Raw genomic sequence first — 21258 nt, forward strand, 5'->3', positions numbered from 1 at the left:
TAATAGGAGATACATGACTATGAGGGCTTCCTAGGAGGCTCAGTGGTAAAGAATTTCATGGACTGTATAGTCCATGGGGTCGCAAAGAGTCAGACACAACTGAGCAACTTTCACTTTCACTTCACTTTTCAGTATTCTTGCCAAGATAATCCCATGGACAGAGAAGCCGGGCAGGCTATAGTCATGGTATCGAAAAGATTCAGATGTGACTGAAGCAGTTGAGCGCACAAACACATGAATAGGAGCCTGTTGTATGCGGGATCAACTTTTTAAAATTAGAGTTGTCACAACCATTGATCTTTACACAAAGCAGATGACGGGGTGACAAAACCTTAGGAATTGAATGAATCTATTTGTGTCACATCCTGGCTTTAAAATCACTCATGCCTCCAATTACCAGGAGTTAAAATTCAAACTCCCTAGTGTAACATTCAAGGCCCTGCTCAGCCTGCATCAAGTCAATCTACATGTGTCCATTACGAAGTGTGTCATCCTGAATTACGGAGCTCAATTAGCAGAGTATGTGTTTGTTGCCCCAGCAAGTCTGGGTGCTCTCGGACCACAGGGAACACATCTTACTCATTTCCTATTCCAGGCCCCACCCACTTCCTGACTCTTTAACCCATCACCCAGCACACAGTAGGGATCCTAATTGTTTTTAATAAAACAATGTCCATTGTATTTCTCTGTCAGCTGGAATTTTTTTATGGTGGTAAAATAGACATAAAATAAGATTTTCCATTTTAACCATCGTTAAGTATATGGTTCAGAGGCATTAAGTACATTCACATTGTTGAGCAGCCTGTCAGCTGGATTTTTTGTAGATTATGTCAGGAGATCTCTCATTATAAAATTCATTACAATGAATAAAAAGGGAATAAAAGAAGGGTGTGAAAGACAAAATGCATAAATCATACTGTTGCAAAAAGCAGAATGCTCACTAGTGAGGAATGTATCACAGGAAAAGAGGGAGACCTGGGGTTTTATAGGGGCAGGTAAACAAGGAGCCGGCACGATGAGGGCTGGAGAGAATCTTATCTGAGTCAGCGAGGAAGTGTGGAAGTGAGTCTTATCTTGGAATATTCTATAACAGAATATTCTGTAACTAACCTCCTTTAAGGTTAGTCATTTTCAGAACTCAAAATGGGGTGTGGAGGGGACACAAAAACAGGGAAGGCATTTCTTGACTGTAGCTGCTTTCCAGAATTACAGGGTTCAGACGGAGTTCAACATGTCCAGGTGTGGAGGGGAGGTGGAGGGAAAGAGAAAAAGCCATGTCCCCCTCCAGCATGGCCCTACACACACGCACGCAACTTCTGAAAGCTGGGTCAGGTCTTGACCTACCGCCACCTTTTGTGCTAAGTCACTTCAGTCACATCCAATTCTTTGTGACCCTATGGACTGCAGCCTGCCAGGCTCCTCTGTTCATGGGATTTCCCAGGCAAGAATACCCAGGCAAGAATACTGGAGAAGTTTGTCACTTCCTTCTCCAGGGGATCTTCCCAACTCAGGGATCAAACCCACGTTTCTTGTGTCTCCTGCATTGGCAGGCAGATTCTTTACCACCCTTTCAGCTGTCTAATATTCCTCTTTACTCCACGGAATCATGAGCTGGGGTTGCACATCTCCAGGGAGGGGGCATTGATGTACAAAGTGAACTGTGCATTCTGGAGTTCTGGATAATTCCTAGCTTCCTGTCTTCAAAATCAGACAGGTACCTCCACTCAGGAGCACCTGAAAGCCTGATGCTCCCCTACTCCATGAAAGAGGCTCCAGGTGGAAGCTTGGCCCCATCCTTTCTTCTCTCTCCCATCCTTCAGTTCTTTTTTTTCTTTAAATTAAAGCATAGTTGATTCACAATATTGTGTTAGTACGACCCTTCAGTTCTAAACCTTGATATTCCATTTAAATCTCACCCAAGTCTAGGACACAGAGCAAGGTTTAACATCAGGCCTTCTATTCTTCCAGGATCAAGACCATCCCTTGACCCTCAGAAATCCAGGTTGGGCTCATCTTTAGCCCTGTAGTTACATCTGACCTGGCTCCACCCCCCACATTCCCAGCAGACTCTGGAGGACAGAAAGGGACAGAAGCTTGAACATTAACCAGTGGCAACACATAAATTCTGACTTCCCAACAAGTCACAATTTTAAATAGTCTGGAGTGCTTTTGCCACGTACAGTTGCCTGAGACTCACTCCCGGACACCTGATTCATAAGTCTGGGGTAGGGCCCAGGGATATGGTTTCAAAAATCACTCCCCAGAGAATCTGCCCCGAGCCAATTTCCAGACCCACATCCCTCTCCAGTCTCTCATTTTAACATCACAAGGACTTGATGTGGTGGGCAAGGCAGCCACTGCTCCACTTTCAGATGAGGACATTTGTTCTCAGTTAACAGAGTAAATTTCAAGCAGCTTACTGCACCTGAATTTAGAGATAAGAATCAGTTATTGTTCAGTCGCTCAGTTCTGTCTGACTATTTGCAACCCCGGACTGCAGCACGCCAGGCTTCCCTGTCCTTCACCATCTCCCAGAGCTTGCTCAGACTCATGTCCATTGAGTTGGTGATACCATCCAACCATCTCATCCTCTGTTGTCCCCTTCTCCCTTCCTTCAATCTTTCCCACCATCAGGGTCTTTTCCAACGAGTTGGCTCTTCTCATCAGGTGGCCAAAGTATTGGAGCTTCAGCTTTAGCATCAGTCCTGCCAATGAATATTCAGGACTGATTTCCTTTAGGATTGACTGGTTTGATCTCCTTGCAATCCAAGGGACTCTCAAGAGTCTTCTCCAACCCAACAGTTCAAAAGCATCAATTCTTTCTTTATGGTCCAACTCTCACATCCATACAAAACTACTGGAAAAACCATAGCTTTGACTATACTGGCCTTTATTGGCAAAATAATGTCTCTGTTTTTTAATATGCTGTCTAGGTTGGTCATAGCTTTTCTTCCAAGGAGCAAGTGTCTTTTAATTTCATGGCTACAGTCACCATCTGCAGTAATTTTGGAGCCCCCCCAAATAAAGTCTCTCACTATTTCCATTGTTTCCCCATCTATTTGCCATAAAGTGATGGGACCAGATGCCATGATATTAGTTTTCTGAATGTTGAGTTTTAAGCCAGTTTTTTCACTCTCTTCTTTCACTTTCATCAAGAGACTCTTTCATTCTTCTTTGCTTCCTGCCAAGAAAGCAAAGGGTGGTGTCATCTGCATATCTGAGGTTATTGATATTTCTCCCAGCAATCTTGATTCCAGCTTGTGCTTCATCCAGCCTGGCATTTCGAATGATGTACTCTGCATATGAGTTCAATAAGCAGGGTGATAATATATAGCCTTAATGTACTCCTTTCCCAATTTAGAACCAGTCTGTTGTTCCATAGGGTCTTCCCTGTAGCTCAAATGGTAAAGAATCTGCCTGCAGTGCGGGAGACCCTGGTTGAATCCCTGGGTCAGGAAGATCCTCTGGAGAAAGGAATGGCAGTCCACTCCAGTATTCTTGCCTGGAGAACCCCATGGACAGAGGAGCCTGGCGGGCTATGGTCCGTGGAATCGCAAAGAGTCAGACACGACCGAGCAAGTAACACCATTACTACTATGACTACGTTGTTCCATGTCCAGTTCTAACTGTTGCTTCTTGACTTGCATACAGGTTTCTCAGGAGGCAGATAAGGTGGTTTGGTATTCCCATCTTTTTAAGAATTTTCCACAGTTTGTTGTGATCCACACAGTCAAAAGCTTTAGTGTAGTCAATGAAGCAGAAGTAGATGTTTTCTGGAATTCTGTTGCTTTTTCGATGATCCAGTGGATGCTGGCAATTTGATCTCCGGTTCCTTTTCTAAATCCAGTTTGACCATATGGAAGTTCTTGGTTCATGTACTGTTGAAGCTTAGCTTGGAGAATTACTTTAAAATACCCTGAGGGAATATGGTGTGTGTTCGGGCTAGGGTAGGATAGATTGGAAAAAAAAAAAAAAGGCAGCAGGATATTGATAAATATTGAAACTGAGTTATGAATATATGGGGATTCCCTCTATTGATATTTCTAGCTTTACAGATGTTTGACAGTTGCCATAATAAAAAGCTTTATAAAATCTCCTTTGGAGATGATCAGGAAACGTGCTGGGTACACATTTGTGTGTGTGTATGTGTGGTGTTTTCTAAATTTCTGCAGAAAATGAAGACTGTGATTAGCTATAATCTGTAAAGATCATTGTGACCCATCCAAAACAATGTTGTCATAACTAAAAAGAAAAGAGTCTATAATCTAGAAAAAAGAAGACTCAAGGGATGAAAATATGTCAGGGTGTATCAATTCTGTCCAAGGGAGAGGCTATTTCCAAATGTCCTGTGTTAGATATTCAAATCAAGTCTATTTTACTAATATATTCATGAGGATTTCCCACTGAACACTCTAACCCTTTTAGCAGTTTAAAAAAATTTTTTATTTGAAGCACAATTGTTTTACAGACTCTTAGCAGTTTAATTTCTCAGTATATTAAGAAATTGAGCTTCCCAGCTGATACAGTGAGAAAGAATCTACCTGCCAATGCAGGAGACACAAGAGAAGTGGGTTTGAGTCCTTGGGTCAGGAAGATCCCCTGGAGGAGGAAATGGCAACCTGCTCCGGTATTCTTACCTGGAAAATTCCACGGACAGAAGAAGCTGGTGGACTACAGTCTATGGGGTCACAAAGAGTTGGACATGATTGAACACAGACACACATATTAAGAAATTAGTATTAGTATATTATTACATTGTAAATATTAGTATATTAGTTAAGAAATTTATATTTGGGAGCTTCTCTGGTGGCTCAGTGGTAAAGAATCTGCCTGTTAATGCAGAATAAGAGTTTGATCCCTCATCCAGGAAGATCCCATATGCCTAGGAGCAGCTAAGCCCATGCCCCACAATGACTGAGCCTGTGCTCTAGAGCCCGGGAACTGCAACTAACTATGGAAGCCCACATGCCTAGAGCCTGTGCTTCCCAGTGAGAGCAGCCAGCACAATGAGAAGCCTGTGCACAAAATCAAAGAGAAGCCCCAACTTGGCACAACTAAAGACAGTCCACAAGCAGCAGTGAAGATCCAGCACAGCCAAGAATACAGTAATTTAAAAAAAGAAATTCATATTTGGGTTGACCACTTAGTTATATGTGTAATTAGTGTGGCCTACCCTCCCCAATCTATTAACTCATCAGTGAATTAATAAAAGTCAGTGTCCTAAGGACCAGAACTCAGATCTGCAATGACTCAATGAAGTGGTAGAACACCTACAGATTAGGGATGGCCTCTCGGCATCCCGAGGCCTGTTTGTCACAGAGTTGGGACATAAGTGTCATCAAGAATTGCAGGCTGGGGGTGGGGGAGGGAGGAGAACCCTGGCATATTTGAGTTGGAATGAAAACCTCTGCCCTTTTGAAACCCAGCTGCACTGTATGACCTTGGGCAAATTATATAATCTCGCTGAGCCTCAAATTCATTATCTGTAAATTGGGTGTGATGGAAGTTACCACGCTGGATTGCTGACTGCATTAAACTAAAGAATGCATAAAAGATGCACAAGCACCTTGCTGACTCTAAAGAGTGCCTTAAGAACAGAAATTACTATTGTTTCGAAGGCTTTGTTATGGCTTGTCCGCAGTGTTCTGGACTGTGTTCTGGTCCCTTTGGAAGAAAGTACCTCTGTCAGAGTTGCTTTCTAAATGAAGTGGAAACCACTGGCTTATGTGAGGATATTGCTCAGGGATCTGGGGTGAAGAGTGGAAGTTGTGTAATGTGCAAATTTTATCACTGGGGTTTCTAATTACAATAATCTATAGTTTTATAGGACTTCTCTGGTACCGCAGATGGTGAAGAATCTGCCTATAATGCAGAAGACCAGCGTTCGATCCCTGGGTTGGGGAGATCCCCTGGAGAAGGGAATGGCAACCCACTCCTGTTTTCCTTTCTGAAGAATCCCATGGAGAGGAGCCTGGTGGGCTACATACAGTCCATGGGGCCACAAAGAGTTGGACACAACTGAGCAACTAAAACACGTAGCTTTGAAGGTCAAACAGCCAAGTAAAGTCTTTGTTGGGTATAATTTTCCTCATTCTCCTTCCTGTGGAAGATGGATGGATGGAGGAGCCCTGACCTCTCCAGGAGTTGGATGAGTGGGGAAGTGCTTAGGTACAGCTGAGCTACAGCTACGAGAGAAGCCATGGGAGGAGGTGGATGAGGTTGGACATTCTCATTCTGTACAGAGAATTCAGAGCCCATCACAACAATGGCAGGCTCTTCAGGGTGACTGGGAGCCATGGGGTCTAGGGAAGCTGTCCTTTGCCTTTGGAAATCAACCTGGTTCGAAGTTCTAAGTCAGTCTGATAATGGCCATTTCCAAAGTCATATAGAGGTTTGTTGGCTCTGGGAGGAAGCCAAGAAGTCAAGGTTAGACTAAACAGTAATGGACAAAACCTGAAGATTAATGTACAAGAAGCCCAGTTATAAAAATATGGCTCTATTTCTTTAAATTGTATTCCACGTAGACTTTCTTTACACAACCATACACATGCATGTCTGGGCTTCCCAGCTTGTACTAGTGGTAAAGAACTCACCTGCCAATGCAGGAGATATAAGAGATGCAGCTTCAGTCCCTGGGTGGGGAAGATCCCCTGGAGGAGGACACGGCAACCCACTCCAGTCTTCTTGCCTGGAGAATCCCATGGACAGAGGAGCCTGGCGGGCGACAGCCATAGGGTCGCAAAGAGTCAGACACGACTAAGCATCTTTGCACACATGTATGTCTGTTTTATACTGAAGATTTCTGTTTTCTGTCATGAAGACGTATGCCCTTTGGTTTCAACACTTCTCAGTGAAAATGACAGCTTGGAAAGCATCAGCAGTAGACATGTTTCAGTTTTGGGACATGGCTCTGTTGACCTTGCCTAGCTGTAGGACCTTGGGCAAGTTATTTTTCCTCTTTGGGACCTGATTTTTCTATCTGTAAAAGGAGAATAATAATAATAACCCTATTCATGAAACTGCTATAAATATTTAAATGAGGAAAGGAGTTCAAAGGGCAGTGCCTGGCACTTAGTACTCACTAGATGGGAGCTTTTTTTTGTTAATAGCCTGTCCCTTCACATTTGAATTGCAATAGCAGTTTCCTCCTAGGCTTCACTGGTGGCTTAGCAGTAAAGAATCCGCCTGCCAATTCAGGAGACCTGGGTTTCAATCCCTGGTTGGGGAAGATCCCCTGGAGGAGGGCATGGCAACCCACTCCAGTATTCTTGCCTGGAGAATTCCATGGATAGAGGAGCCTGGAGGCTACAATCCATGGGACCCCACAGAGTTGGACACGACTGAGTGGCTAACACTTTCATTTTTCTGCTATATATAAAAACCTAGGCCAGACTCCTAGTTGGCCCTTCCTGGTGTCCTGCCCACCCTAGGTCAACTGTTTGGCCTAGGGTACTTTCGTTCAGGCCTGGTCAGTTGCCCACCTCCACTAGAAACCATGAAAATGCTGGTGGGGCAGGTTCCCAGAGGAAAAGTATAAAAGTGTTAGTTGCTCAGTTGTGTCTGACTCTTTGTGACCCCATGGACTATAGCCTGCCAGGGTCCTCTGTCCATGGAATTCTCCAGGCAAGAACACTGGAGTGGGTAGTCATTCCCTTCTCCAGGGGATCTTCCTGACCCAGGGATCAGGAAGCCTGGCCTTCTACATTGCGGACATATTCTTTACCCTCTGAGCTATCAGGAAAGCCCTGGAGAAAAAGGGAGGTGCCGTTTCCAGGAGAAGGGGAAGGAAGCTGAGCAGACCAGAACAGAGGCCCACTACTACCTCTAATCTTGCTGGTCTGGCCTTTACCTTCCTCCCTTGGTTACCCAGGAAGAATCCAAGATCAAAGGCTTTAAATTAGAATAGAACCTAAGTATCTGATCTGGTTCCCTCAGGTTAAAGATAAAGACCCTGAGGCCTGCTAGATGAGCCGGTTGCCGAAGGCCCACGGGTGTTTGGTGACTTGGAAGTTGTTTGAGCTCTTGGGAATAAATATCTGAACGGCCCTCTCCTTTCTGGGTCAGGCTGGGAGCCAATAAGATTCGGGAATCAGGAACTTGGCTCACTGATCTGCTGGGCTGATTTATTGCCACGTGTGGATTATGGCACGCACTGTGGGTGTGAGGGCCATTTACAAAGAGAGTCTTCTAACTCTCACCCTCCTCATAGGCACTCCCGAAGGGAATTCCAGTGGCTGCTCAGGAGCAGTGCCTGAGACTAGTGTTTTTCAAGTTGTGAATCTGTCAAGACATCAATTTAGTTGGATCAAGATCAGATTTTTTTTTTTTTTTTAAGAAATAGAGTAGAGGAGAAATGATATCAAGGGGGCAAATATGAAACAGTTTTCTCAGTTACAATTTTATACATAAAGCTACTGGCTAAATGCTTTCCTCTCATTTCCCATCCTTTTCCCCCAACGGTGTTTTTCCCATCCTCTTTTTAAGGAAAATCCAATTCATTCTACAAACACATATGGAATGCTGAATATTCTGGATACAGAGATGACTATGACATAGTTTTTGCCCTTGAAGTGTTCTCAGCCCAGTGGGAATTGATCTCCAGTCCAGAGTAGGCGAGAGATGAAAATGAAGAGGGCAGAGAGTGGCGGAATACTTTGCAGAAAGACAGCCCCTGGGCAGTGGAAAGGGGGTGAGGGGGACTTTCATGTTTTACTTTATACTCCCTGTGCTATTTGAATTTATTTCAATGAACATATATAACTCATTTTATAAGCCTAGTAAAAATATAAAAAATACACAAATGGAGAAATGAATGAAGGGTACAGTAATATGAAAGTCCTAGCCTGGGTAAAGGGAAAGAAACCAAGGTTTACAGAGCAGTGCTTAAAAAAAATTTTTTTTTCATTTATTTATTTGGCTGTATGGGATCTTCATGCAGGATCTTTAGTTACGGAGTGTGGGACCTAGTTCCTTGATCAGGGATCAAACTGAAGGCCCCCTGAATTGGGAGCTCAGTCTCAGCCACTGGACCACAAGGCAAGTTTCCAGAGCAAAACTTTCAAACTTGGACCTATTTGGTCCTTTTAATATATCAAGAAAAGTTTCTTGTTCATCTTTTTTTTTAAATTTTCCTCTTTTAGCTATATGAATTCTTATTCTGGATAGACATCATGGTCAACATTTTGATCATTATTATCATCAGTTTAAGCAGGTCTTCAGTCTACAAAAGAGTTATTGGAAATCAGTAAAATGTTATTATGATCTTCATCTTTAAAGTGGAGAAACCAATGCCGTAAGAGGCCAAGCACTTTGCACCAGTTTACCAGCTGGTGAGGTTCAAAGCCCATGACATTCCCTCCAAGAAAGAGTCAGAGACTAGGGACAATGACTCTGAAAACCGCTCTTAAGTCTGTAAATACTCAGGGTTTGTTATCTTGCTCTTCCTAGTTTTTCTCTAGTGATGAGCCATTGCTGCTGCTAAGTCACTTCAGTCGTGTCCGACTCTGTGCGACCCCATAGACAGCAGCCCACCAGGCTCCGCCGTTCCTGGGATCCTCCAGGCAAGAACGCTGGAGTGGGTTGCCATTTCCTTCTCCAATGCATGAAAGTGAAAAGTGAAAGTGAAGTCACTCAGTCGTGTCCGACCCTCAGCGACCCCATGGACTGCAGCCCTCCAGGCTCCCCTGTCCATGGGATTCTCCAGGCAAGAGTACTGGAGTGGGGTGCCATTGCCTTCTCCATTACTTTGTTAAAATAGTAAAGGGTCTTGGGACTGGTAGTCCAGTGGTTAAGACTTCCCCTTCCAGTGCGGGGGTGGGTGGGGGGGTGGGATCAACCCCTGGTCTGGGGCCTGAGATCCCACATGGCTCTCTGCCAAAAAAGCATAAAACAGAAGAAATAGTGTAACAAATCGAATAAAGACTTTAAAAAAATGATCCACATCAACAAAAGGGGGGCAGTCTTAGTGTTTTGGGAGGCAGAAGGGAAAGCTTGCTAGGGTTGCCAGTCCTGTGGACAGAAGGTGTCCCAGTACTTCTGAGGGGGAGGGAAGCAGGGGAGAGGGATGGGGGCAGAGGCCTGGGCCTGAGGGCCACCCTCACACACAGCGCTGCCTGAGGTTCTCAAGGGGACCCTGGGTTAGCAGGGGCTCCCCAAGCCTGAGCTTGCACGGTGTTAGGTCTATCTGATCAGGATCCCAATTGAAAGCCTTCTCTCCCTCCCACCAGCCTGAGCCCTTTGGGTGACGCTCCCTGCACTTGCACTCCACCAGCCTCCCTGCTTCCTTTCCCACGGAGGCCCACAGGGGCCCCATGTGGTCTTGTTCAGGCCTCAGTGATCTTCCGCTCATCCTCAACTGATTTTCTCCCTCTGCAGGAAAGGGAAGGGAAAGGACAAGAAGACTGGCTGGAGTTGGATGGGGAGACATAGGGGAGCTAAGGACATCTGCACGTCCTCTGAAAATCCTGGCTACCTCTTTCCCATTGTCGTCATGGTTACTGATCAGGTATTGCGCTCTCACCATGGGCCAGACTTCCTCTCACTAGGCACTCAAGGATGTCCCAGAGTCCTAGGTCATGCAAGCAATCTGTGGACAAGCCAACCCGAGAGTTGGGCCTCCAGAGCTCTGCCTGAATCCCCATAGTGGGGCATCCTACCTCTCGTGGGCCTGTCCCAAAGGAGAACAACCTGTCCTATGGCAATAGGAAGCTTACCCAATGCATACAAACGCTCCTCCCTCTTGCCACTCTGGCATTTGACTGCCTGTCAGGCACATCCTTTTATGGGCCTGGATCCGCTGACCTGATGTTTTCATCCACTTCTCTGGCTCCATGAAGAGTCTTTCTCACACATGGGGTCCCCATGTCCCCACTCCCTGGGATGACCTGAGTTGGGATGCGAGTCAAGGCAGCATCCAGGGACTTCCGGGGCAGTCCAGTGGTTAGGATTCTGTGCTTCCAGTGCCGGGGAGCATGGGTTCAATCCCTGGTCAGGGAACTAAGATTCCACATGCCCCTAGTCGTGCCTCGCCCCAGAAAAGAGCAGCATCCAGCTAACTCCATGCTTGCTTCATCCCTCAGAGGGACAACTGCCCCTTCCCTTCTGAAACAGTTAAATAGCACAGATCTATCTTGCAATGCTCAGAGTTACTGTAGACTTGGAGACAGTGGTGAACAGGCCATGGCATGTATTTTTTAAAATGTTAATTTATTTATTTTTGGCCATATTGGGTCTTAGCTGCAACATGCAGGATCTTTGTTGTAGTGTGCAGGCTTCTCTATAGTTGTGGTGTGAGAGCTTAGTTGCTCTGTGGCATGTTGGATCTTAGTTCCCCAACCAGGAATCAAACCTGCGTCCCTTGCATTAGAAGGCAGATCCTTAACCGCTGGACCACTAGGGAAGTCCTCACAGCATGTATTGAGGATGGCCTGTGTCTCACTCTGCTTCTATCCAGGCTCTCATACCCCAGGCCCACAGCATCCCTGAGGACTCTGTCCAGTGTGGGGGCTGCAGCAGGCCTCAGGCTCTGAGTTCCACCAGCAGACGGGCAGCTGTTCTGCCCGCAGCTCCCCATTGTGTAGACCCAGAGGTTGAAAAGGGCTAAGAAACCAGCCTGGGAGGATCCCAGCCTAGGGAGTAGGGGCAGGAGACCCCAGGTCACGGATTCAAGACCTCGTTCATCAAGGATCCTCAGTGTCAGCACAATGCTAGGTATAGAAAGGGCAGTAAACCTTTAAGGTTGTCTCCCTGCACAGGACCAGAAAGGAGTGGACTCAACCGCGGGAGCTGTAGGCATGCTAGTGCTCCTGTTTCATTTAGTTTATGTTTTTCAATTTCTCCATCTCTTCTTTTTTTTGATGTTCTTTTTCAAACCTTTATCAAGTGTAGTAGAGAAACTTTTGTATGCTGCTGCTAAGTCGCTTCAGTCGTGTCCGACTCTGTGCGACCCTGTAGACGGCAGCCCACCAGGCTCCCTCGTCCCTGGGATTCTCCAGGCAAGAACACTGGAGTGGGTTGCCATTTCCTTCTCCAAAACTTATGTATACCTATAATATAAATAGTAAGGGCTTCCCAGGTGGCACTAGTGGTAAAGAACCTGCCTGCCAGTGCTGGAGACATAAGAGACTTTGGTTCAACCCCTAGGTCAGGAAGATCCGCTGGAGGAGGGCATGGCAACCCATTCTTGTATTCAAGTATTCTTGCCTGGAGAATTCCATGGACAGATAAGCCTTGCAGGCTACAGTCCATGGGGTTGCAAAGAGTCAGACACAACTGAAGCACCTGGCATGCAAGTACATATAAATACTATGTATAATATATATATATATTAGAAAACTTATGAACTTTTGCCTAAAATATTAATGGCGTTTTCATTCTACTTATTTGACTTAGTATGAATAGAATGCTAGATTTCTAATTTAAAAAACAGATATGCAAAAAGAACAAAAGTTTACTATATAGCACAGGGAACTATAGGCAATATCTTGTGATAACCTAATGGAAAATAGTCTGAAAATAATATATGTGTATATATATATCCAAGTCACCTTGTTGTGTACCTGAAACATTGTAAGTTAACTGTACTTCAATAAAATATATATATATTAAGAAAAATATATATATTAAAAAAAAATCACACACACAGGAGCTGTAGACATGCTGCCATAGGGCCGGGAAAGAACTCTTCAGGCCCATGTCAAGAATAGAGTGCTTAGGGGGACTTCCCTGGCAGTCCAGCGGCTAAGACGCCCCGATCCCAATGCAGGGAGCCCAGGTTTGATTCCTGGTCTGGGAACTAGATTCTGCATGCCACTATTAAGATTAATTAATTAAGATCCCGAATGCCACAACTAAGACCCGGCTCAGTCAAATAAATAATAATAATAATAAATTAATAAAGAATGGAGTGCTTTGGGAGGCTTGCGGGGGTCAGGTATCAGGACCCCTCAGAGAAGGATCCTCTCTAAACTCCTTTCTTGCAAATGGAGGAAACTCAGGTGAGTAAAGTCTTCTGCCCCAGGTAGAGGAACAGGTCTGCCCCCCAAAGGAGGAGGATTCTCATTTGCAGGTCCCTCTGCCATTCTCACAGCCGGTTCACAGGAGCCAGACATGGCCCAGGCCTCCTGCTCTGTACATTAAAACACCTCCATCTCCACGTGGTCCTCACCATGCTGCGGGAACTCTGCAGATGAGGCAAAGTTAAATGCCTTAACCAGGGACCCAAGCCAGGCAGAGAATGAACATGGACTCCAGTCTGGGCCTCAAATACCTCTTCTGACATTTTCTGGGTTATATTGCATTTGACTTTTTCTTGGGAGTCCCTCAGACAGCAAGGAGATGAAACCAATCAATTCTAAAGGAAATCAACCTTGAATATTCATTAGAAGGACAGATGATAAAGCTGAAGATCCAATACTTTGGCCACCTGATTCGAAGAACTGAATTATTGCAAAAGATGCTGATGCTGGGAAAGACTGAAGGCAGGAGGAGAAGAGGGCGACAGAGGGTGAGATGGTTGGATGGCATCATCAACTTAATGGTCATGAGTTTGAGCAAACTCTGGGAGATGGTGAAGGACAGGGAAGCCTGGTGTGCTGCAGTCCACGGGGTCGCAGTTGGACACAACTTAGTGACTGTACAACAACGAGTCTTGTCTTCCCTGCAGGTTGAAGGCCTTGGGAGGGTGAAGAGGAATTTCTTTATTCTGTCTTTCTTCTTTCTCTCTCTCTCTTTTAAGACCGTATAAACTATTTAATAACAGATTCCTTCTCTTCCTTCATTTGCAGGACATCAAGGATTTTGGATATTGCAAAAGTTTCCCTTTAAGTTACACTGGGAACCCAGAGCAAGGCTGTATGGACCCCTGCTGGGGTAGCACAGAAAGGGGAATTTCATTTCTTGACTTCATTGGATCAGCTGTATTCACTTAATCACTGGTGTGAATAAGAGCATGGATGGGTATAATTAAATGAACTGTGGTGGTTTAGTCGCTAAGTCACGTCTGACTCTTTTGCGACCCCATGGACTGTAGCCTGCCAGGCTCCTCTGTCCATGAAAGGATTTCTCAGGCAAGAATACTGGAGTGGGTTGCCATTGCCTTCTCCAGGGGCTCTTCGTGACCCAGGGATCGAAGCAGCACCTCCCGTATTAACAGGTAGATTCTTTACCACTAAGCCACCAAGGAAGACCCACCCCTTGCATTTTTAACCTAAGTATCTCGAAAGCTTCTGTTTGTTCTTCCTTCTCTTTGCTGGTTTCTGTCATTGGGCTCAGTCCATGCATAGAACACTTCTGAGTACAGACATCTGAAAAGGGCAAAATAAATACAGCCAAATGGTTGATAATAGGATGGGAGTCTCTGAGGACCCTGGGGGAAGGTGCTGGTCCTAAAACTGGCTGGAAAGATATGAGGGCAGAAGATCCCTTGAGACTGCACTTGTTCCCAGGCAATGGCACATGCTGGTTGGAGGAGGTAGGTGGAAACAGCTGGTCAAAGGTTCTGCTTGTGTTCTGTGTTGGCCAGTGCCCACCTGAGGGTCCTGTTTTCTGAATAACTGGCAAGCTGGGCGCTCCCTGTGAAATATGAAGTGAGGGACCTCCCTGCAAAGGATTGCTTTAGGCTGGCCTGGGATGCCACACTCACTACCCCTGCTAACAGGGCTTATTTGAGTCAGCCTTCTGCCACCTTCCTAAACACTATATGATTGTTCCTCTCTGTTTAGTCTCTTTCCGGCTGCTATTGATTGTTGCTTTTACTGGCAAACAGTACACCATTATAAAAATAAACACCAGTGTTTGTGCAGAGAGACAGTGAAACGGATTTCTGTGTCTCCAGGGCCAGCAAAATCCTTGCTTCAAGACCCAGTGCTCAACCTGGTACCTGATCCTCTCATCAGCACGCCTCTGTGATTATTATAAGGATGTTTGTCTGTCTTTCTCCTTCCCCCCTAACAGGAGCGGCAGCTGCGGTTGGTCTTCCCCCCACACCCTGAGTGCTTGGCACTCAATTCATAGTTGCTGACTGACACTGAGGAGGGCTGGCCAGGAAGCAGTCATTTCAGGGTTAGGCCTGGCGCCGTGCCTCTCAGCTCGTTTCCACACGCAGCTGTCCCAGCTGGTCAGTCACCACAATCTAGGGTTAGGAGTTTGGTCCCGGAAGGGCAGACAATAACAACAACAATAACAATAACAGCTACATAGTCAAAGAGCATTCAGAGTTGTCCTGTCCTGTTCCATGCCTAGGGCAGCTGTTCCTACAAGCTTAGTGAAGCGGTGCTCTGTTAGCATCTTTTGCTTTTTATTTATCGATTTGGCTGCGTCAGGTCTCTGTTCCCTGCAGTGCACCCGGCTTCTCTGGTTGCTTTGCGGGCTTAGGTGCCCTGCGGCATGTGAGATCTTTGTCCCTGGACCAGGGATCGAACCGACATTCCCTGTATTGGAAGGTGGACTCTTAACCAACTGGACCACCAGAGAAGTCCCTGTGTTATCATTCTTACCCCCATTTTACAGGTTAGGAAGCTGGGGCTGAGAGACATTCCAACTTGTCTTACTGAAGTCACACAAGCCTGCTCTAAAGATAATAGTCTAGATGGGCCCTGATTTGTGCCCAGACACAATTTCTTCATCTGTAATATGGAAATATTTAGGGTTGTTTGCGAGGATTAAAAAATATTATGTATTAACATTTTTTTTGGCTGAATTGGGTCTTCATTGCGGCACAGGGCCTTCTCAGGCAGGCAAATTCTCAACCACTGGGCCAACAGGGAAGTCCTTGCATGTGCTTGTTGATTGCCCATTTCCTATCCTAGACTGCCAACTCCAGGGGGCAGGATCTTTGGCTCATTCACTGCTATATTGTTTGAGCCCGGAACAAGCGCCCGGCATGGGAGCGCTCAGTATTTGTGTCCTAAAGGAAAATGACAGACCATGCTCCTTCCATCTGCATTCCCTGCATCTGGTCCCCCAGATTTCCCCTCCACTGGCCCGAGAGATCTCTGGCCTGGTCCTGGGGGATCACCTTCTAGCCTCTGGACAAGGTGGGCAAAAGCCCCAGCAGTGCAGAGGTCAGAACAATGTCTGTGGACTTGAAGACCTCCCTCAGGCCTCTGCTCTCGGATTCTCCTTTTCTTTTCTTAAAGCAGGAAAAGCAATTTTCTGGCCCGAGCACCACGTGGTGCTGCTTCGGAGGTTCTTACAGAGGAGTCACCGCCTCCGTTGCAGCTTTTTTGGGGAAGGGGAAGGAGCCCAGCAAGCGAGGCCAGGATAGGCTGCGGAAGGGGAACAGTGCGATAGGCAGAGCAGGTCGGCGCGGAGGACAGCAGGACCCGCCAAGAGGGCGGAAAAGCTTGCGAGGAGGAGGGCGGGGCGGAGAGCCTCCCGCTGCTCCCGCGCTCTCGCGCCACGCCACCTTAAATGCCGGACTTCCTTAAGGGAGGGCGCCCGAGCCGCGCGCCACGGGGCGGAGCCTCCCATGCAAATGAGAGGCGTGGGTCGCGGGGCGGGGCAGATGGGGCGCTGACCTGACGTCAGGGCCGCGGCCGGGACAGTTGGCTCGGCGGCGGCGGAGCGGCAGGAGCGGCGGCGCGAGCGGGGCTGCGCGGCGGGGCGCGCGGAGCGGCGGCGGCCGAGCCGGAGCAACATGGCGCCGGTGGGCGGGGGCGGGCGCCCGGGCAGTGGGCCGGCCCGAGGGCGCCTCCTCCTGGCGGCGCTGGTGCTGCTGGTGCTGCTGTGGGCGCCGGGGGTCCGCGGCCAGGGCGACCCCCAGCGGAGCGCGATCCTGGGCATGAGGCTGGCGAGCTGCAACAAATCGTGTGGGATAAACACAGATGGCATCATCTACGTGTCCGAGGGCAGCACGGTGAACCTGAGGCTGTACGGCCAGGGGCTGGACTCCTTCTCCAGCAACCTGATCTCCTTCACTGAGGTGGACAACGCCGAGACCTTCCACAACTCCACTGACTGCCCCGAGCTCACCAAGGACCTGGTCGTCCAGAAGCTGGTCAACGTGAGCCGCGGGGACACGTCGGGGATGCTGGTGGTGCTCACTAAGTTCCTCCGGAGGAGTGAGAACATGAAACTCTATGCGCTGTGCACCCGGGCGGGCGTGGACGGGCCCTGGCAGAGGTGGACGGACAAGGATTCGCTGCTCCTCATGAAGGAGGAGGCTGGGAGGCTCCTGCCCCTCTGGCTGCACGTCCTCATCATTATGGTGCTGCTGGTGCTGTCAGGCATATTTTCTGGCCTCAATCTGGGGCTGATGGCCCTGGACCCCATGGAGCTGCGCATCGTGCAGAACTGTGGCACTCAGAAGGAGCGGCGCTATGCCCGCAAGATCGAGCCCATCCGTCGCAAGGGCAACTACTTGCTCTGCTCCCTGCTGCTGGGGAATGTGCTGGTCAACACCTCCCTCACCATCCTTCTAGACAACCTCATCGGGTCCGGCCTGGTGGCCGTGGCCTCCTCCACCATTGGCATTGTCATCTTCGGGGAGATCGTGCCTCAGGCCCTGTGCTCCCGGCACGGGCTGGCCGTGGGTGCCAACACGATCATCCTCACCAAATTCTTTATGCTGATCACCTTCCCCCTCAGTTACCCCATCAGCAAGCTCCTGGACTTCTTCCTGGGTCAGGAGATCCGCACCGTTTACAATCGGGAGAAGCTGATGGAGATGTTGAAGGTGACCGAGCCGTACAATGACCTCGTGAAAGAGGAGCTGAACATGATCCAGGGGGCCCTGGAACTGCGGACCAAGACGGTGGAGGATATCATGACCCAGCTGCAGGACTGCTTCATGATCCGCAGCGATGCCATCCTGGACTTCAACACCATGTCAGAGATTATGGAGAGCGGCTACACCCGCATCCCAGTGTTTGAAGACGAGCAGTCCAACATCGTCGATATCCTCTATGTCAAGGACTTGGCCTTCGTGGATCCCGATGACTGCACCCCGCTCAAGACCATCACCCGCTTCTACAACCACCCAGTGCACTTCGTCTTCCACGACACCAAGCTGGATGCCATGCTGGAGGAGTTCAAGAAGGGTAAGGCCCCAGGATGTGGCTCCCGCATCCCTCTATGCAGCACCTCGCATATCCTGACCTGTTTTGTGTCTGCTGATCTTAGCATTCCATTCGTGTGACTCTGTCCATTTGCCCAGCACTCCCTATGCCTCTGCAGAGATGGGCACTCAGGCCAGCAGAAATAGCTCTTAAGCATCTGCTAGGAACCGTGCTTTGTGCCCCAGGTGGATCCAAGGAGGGCAAGACATACTTGCCCGCGTGGGAGCAGGATGGAGTGAGGCTAATGCCTTCAAGGAGGCCAGCACCGGGGCATGGAGAGTAGGGCATGGTACTGGAGCCAGCAGGTCCTATTGGGGTCGGGTGCGGAAGGGGCTGGGGAACCCGGAAAACCTTCACAGCAGAGGGAACATTTGGGGAGATCCTTGAAAGCTAGGGAGACTTGGTCCTTGAGGCAGAGGGTACCCCTTGAGCAGAGAAGCTGAGTTGGGCAGCAGAGAATGTGCTTCTGGTTCAGCAGGTGGTTCCATTCCTGTGGGTACAGGCTCTGCTGATCAGTGGTCAGTAGGGGAGAGACCGAGACACCCAGGGCCTTGGGAAGAGCCTGAAAGTCAGGGCAGTCCGTCTGCTGGGCTCTCGGAGCTCTGGAAGGTTCTGGAGCCAAGCGAGAACAGTGTCACCGGAGCGCCTGGCCCCCGGAAGCCAAGTTGGGAGGGCACTCGCTGGCTCCCTGCCGAGAGCAATGCCAGGTAATGCTTTTGACTGTTCAGCAGAAGCGAGCAGATTAAGCTTTGGTTATTCTATCTTTCCCAGGCGCCGCACATAAGCGTTCCTCCTGTGGTCTGCTGGGCATCTTCAGTCGGCCTGGTGTTTTTTTTCTCACACGTGCTCTTGGTAGTTAGACACTTGGAGGGTTTACTCGGCAGCTTCAGCGCTCAGAGCACTCACCCCTTTCCTTACTTCTAGCAAAACTTTCCTCCTGCTTCTGCCACTCCGAGTGACAGTAAACAAGCCAATTATGGAGCAAAACCCTCCTCGGCCAAAGGCGGTGAGGAGACCAAAAGGGGAGCTCTTTATAAAGGAATGGGGGAGGTCACCTAAATGCCAGAACTCTGCTTCACTCCCCACACATGGGACTCCTGCTGGCTGAGGCAAGACCTCAGCCCGTTGTTGCTCATTTCTGGAGAGCCTCAACTGGCTGGATCAGTGGGTGACAGAGTAGGATAGGGAGGAGCTGGCCTGGCAGGGATGCTGGGGTTAGAGCCAGGGTGGGGACTGGGTACCTTCCCTTGTTCAGTTTGACAGACTGACTCTCAGCATCAGATCTGAGGAGAACTCCAGTTATATAAGCTTGAGTGGGAGACAGCCTGTAAGGTGGTCTGCAGAGGGGCTGGTAATGGCACAGCCCCGGGGGAGCTTCAGTGTGGGCAGACCCAGGAATGGGGGAACCCAGGTATCAAGTCCAAACAGAAGAGCAGGGGGGATTTGAGCTCCACCCCCACCCTGCAGCCTCTAGGCCCGGAGGGCTTTTCCTGTGTTGCTTGGTCAGGAGCAGGGCTAGGACTCACCAGGGCGGCTTCCTCCTTAACCACCTCTATGGTCTTTGGGACTTGCTGGTGACACACCCGACAAGCACGTTTGCGTCGTCCAGCCCGGATCTGGATCCAACCCGTATGGACTGGCATGGTCAGGCGTCTCGGCCCCTGATCAGCAGGGTGGGAGCTTCCTGAATCCTGGCAGGGCCATCTTTGGGCTCATCTTTTTTTTTTAATTTAAAAAGTACCACCACTTCCTGAAGCTGGGAAAACAGAGCTAGCATCTCTGAGGGCAGAGCTGTGTTGAGTGGGGCTCTGCAGATACACACTTTAGTCCCCTGGACCCTCCTCCTTATCAAGCCTGTAGCCTGAGGCTGACGCCTGGTGGGGCTGCTGGTGGTTCTGTGGGCGCACAGGCACAGTTTGCGTCCTGCGTTGTGGGGCCCTGGGCATCACACCATCATTTCTTGGTTCCTAGTTTTAACTCATGGCTGTGCTGGTTTCCCCAGAGTGTGATCTCTCACACATCTTCTCCTCGGGCATCTAAGGCCCTCTTGGACATGGCAAATGCTCAGTGTACACCTGCAACTTACTGCCTTTTCTTTACAAATCTGGTATTTAGAAGGCTTCTTTTTTATTTCATTTTTAAAAATATTGATTTGGTTGTTCTGGGTCTCAGTTGTGGCACATGGGATCTTTCTAATTTCTACCTGTGAAATCTTTAATTGCAGCATGTGGGATCTAGTTCTCTGACCAGGGATCAAACCCAGGTCCCTGCATTGGGAACCTGAAGTCTTAGCCCCTGAACTGCCAGGGAGGTTCCAGGCTGCTTCTTTTTTGTTGTTGTTAAGAAAAACCAATGAGTCGGGTTAACACAGCACTGTCAGCAGCACAGATATTTGAGCCGGGGTCCCTGCCTAGTCGAGCCAAGGGGCTTTTCTGTGTTCTGGGGACCCTTCGTCACCTCCAGGCTGGATGAGGGCCCTGAATCCCTCCAGAGTCTTTCTGCTGTGGGTGTGACCCTCTTTTAAGGTCATTTCATCTCCACCTCACCCACCAGCATTGTGAGTTCATTGAGGGTTGGCATCGTGCGTACCAGCACTTTCTCCACTCATTTGGCGAAGAAACGAACAGTAAACGTTTGTTAAACAATGAGTGAGCAACAAGTGAGTGGCTCTGTCACTAGCCAGGCCGGCCTTGCTGGCCCTGAGGACACTCCCAGCCTGGAGCCTTTGTGCTGGCTGCTCCCGCAGGCGGAATGTTCTCCCCCAGACTCTGTGGCTCACTCTCCCCTCCCTTGTGTCTGCTTCATCTTCTCAGTGAGGCCTTCCTGCCACCCTTATTTAAAGCTGCAACCCCTGGTCCCTCCCTGACCTTCCTAATCTAACCTGACCCACCCTGTGCTCATTTTTCTTTTTCTCCTATCACTTTCTAACAACTGTGTGATTTACGGGTTTACATTTTTGTTGTCTGACTCCTCCCACTGTACCAAAGGGCAGGTCTAAGTGTTGTTCACCCATATATCCCTGCCCATAAAATGGTTCTTGTTTAGTCCCTCAGTTGCGTCAGACTTTTGCGACTCCACAGACTGTAGCCCACCAGGCTCCTCTGTCCATGGGATTTCCCAGGCAAGAATACTGGAGTGGGTTGCTATTTCCTCCTCCAGGGGATCTTCCCAACTCAGGGATTGAACCCATGTCCCCTGCATT

General features: G+C 48.6%; 1 protein-coding gene and 1 long non-coding RNA gene across 3 annotated transcripts in view; both read left to right on the plus strand.

Annotated features, from left to right (window-relative positions):
- The window catches only part of LOC112448735 (uncharacterized), a 20311-nt gene extending 6327 nt beyond the window's left edge, over window positions 1–13984 (plus strand). The window contains exons 2-3 of the long non-coding RNA XR_003037075.2: window positions 10375–10504; window positions 13785–13984. This is a non-coding gene — a long non-coding RNA (uncharacterized lncRNA). The remainder of the gene's footprint in view (window positions 1–10374; window positions 10505–13784) is intronic.
- A 2558-nt stretch (window positions 13985–16542) lies between these two features.
- CNNM4 (cyclin and CBS domain divalent metal cation transport mediator 4) overlaps window positions 16543–21258 on the plus strand; it is a 37732-nt gene continuing 33016 nt past the window's right edge. Inside the window, exon 1 of one of the 2 annotated variants that reach the window (XM_024998716.2) lies at window positions 16543–18038. In XM_024998716.2, the coding sequence (XP_024854484.1) occupies window positions 16637–18038 (1402 nt within the window). In that variant the 5' untranslated portion in view covers window positions 16543–16636. The remainder of the gene's footprint in view (window positions 18039–21258) is intronic. The other variant, NM_001205896.2, reaches the window with a different exon arrangement.

This window comes from Bos taurus, chromosome 11 (genome assembly GCF_002263795.3).
Source record: "Bos taurus isolate L1 Dominette 01449 registration number 42190680 breed Hereford chromosome 11, ARS-UCD2.0, whole genome shotgun sequence".
NCBI lineage: Eukaryota > Metazoa > Chordata > Mammalia > Artiodactyla > Bovidae > Bos > Bos taurus.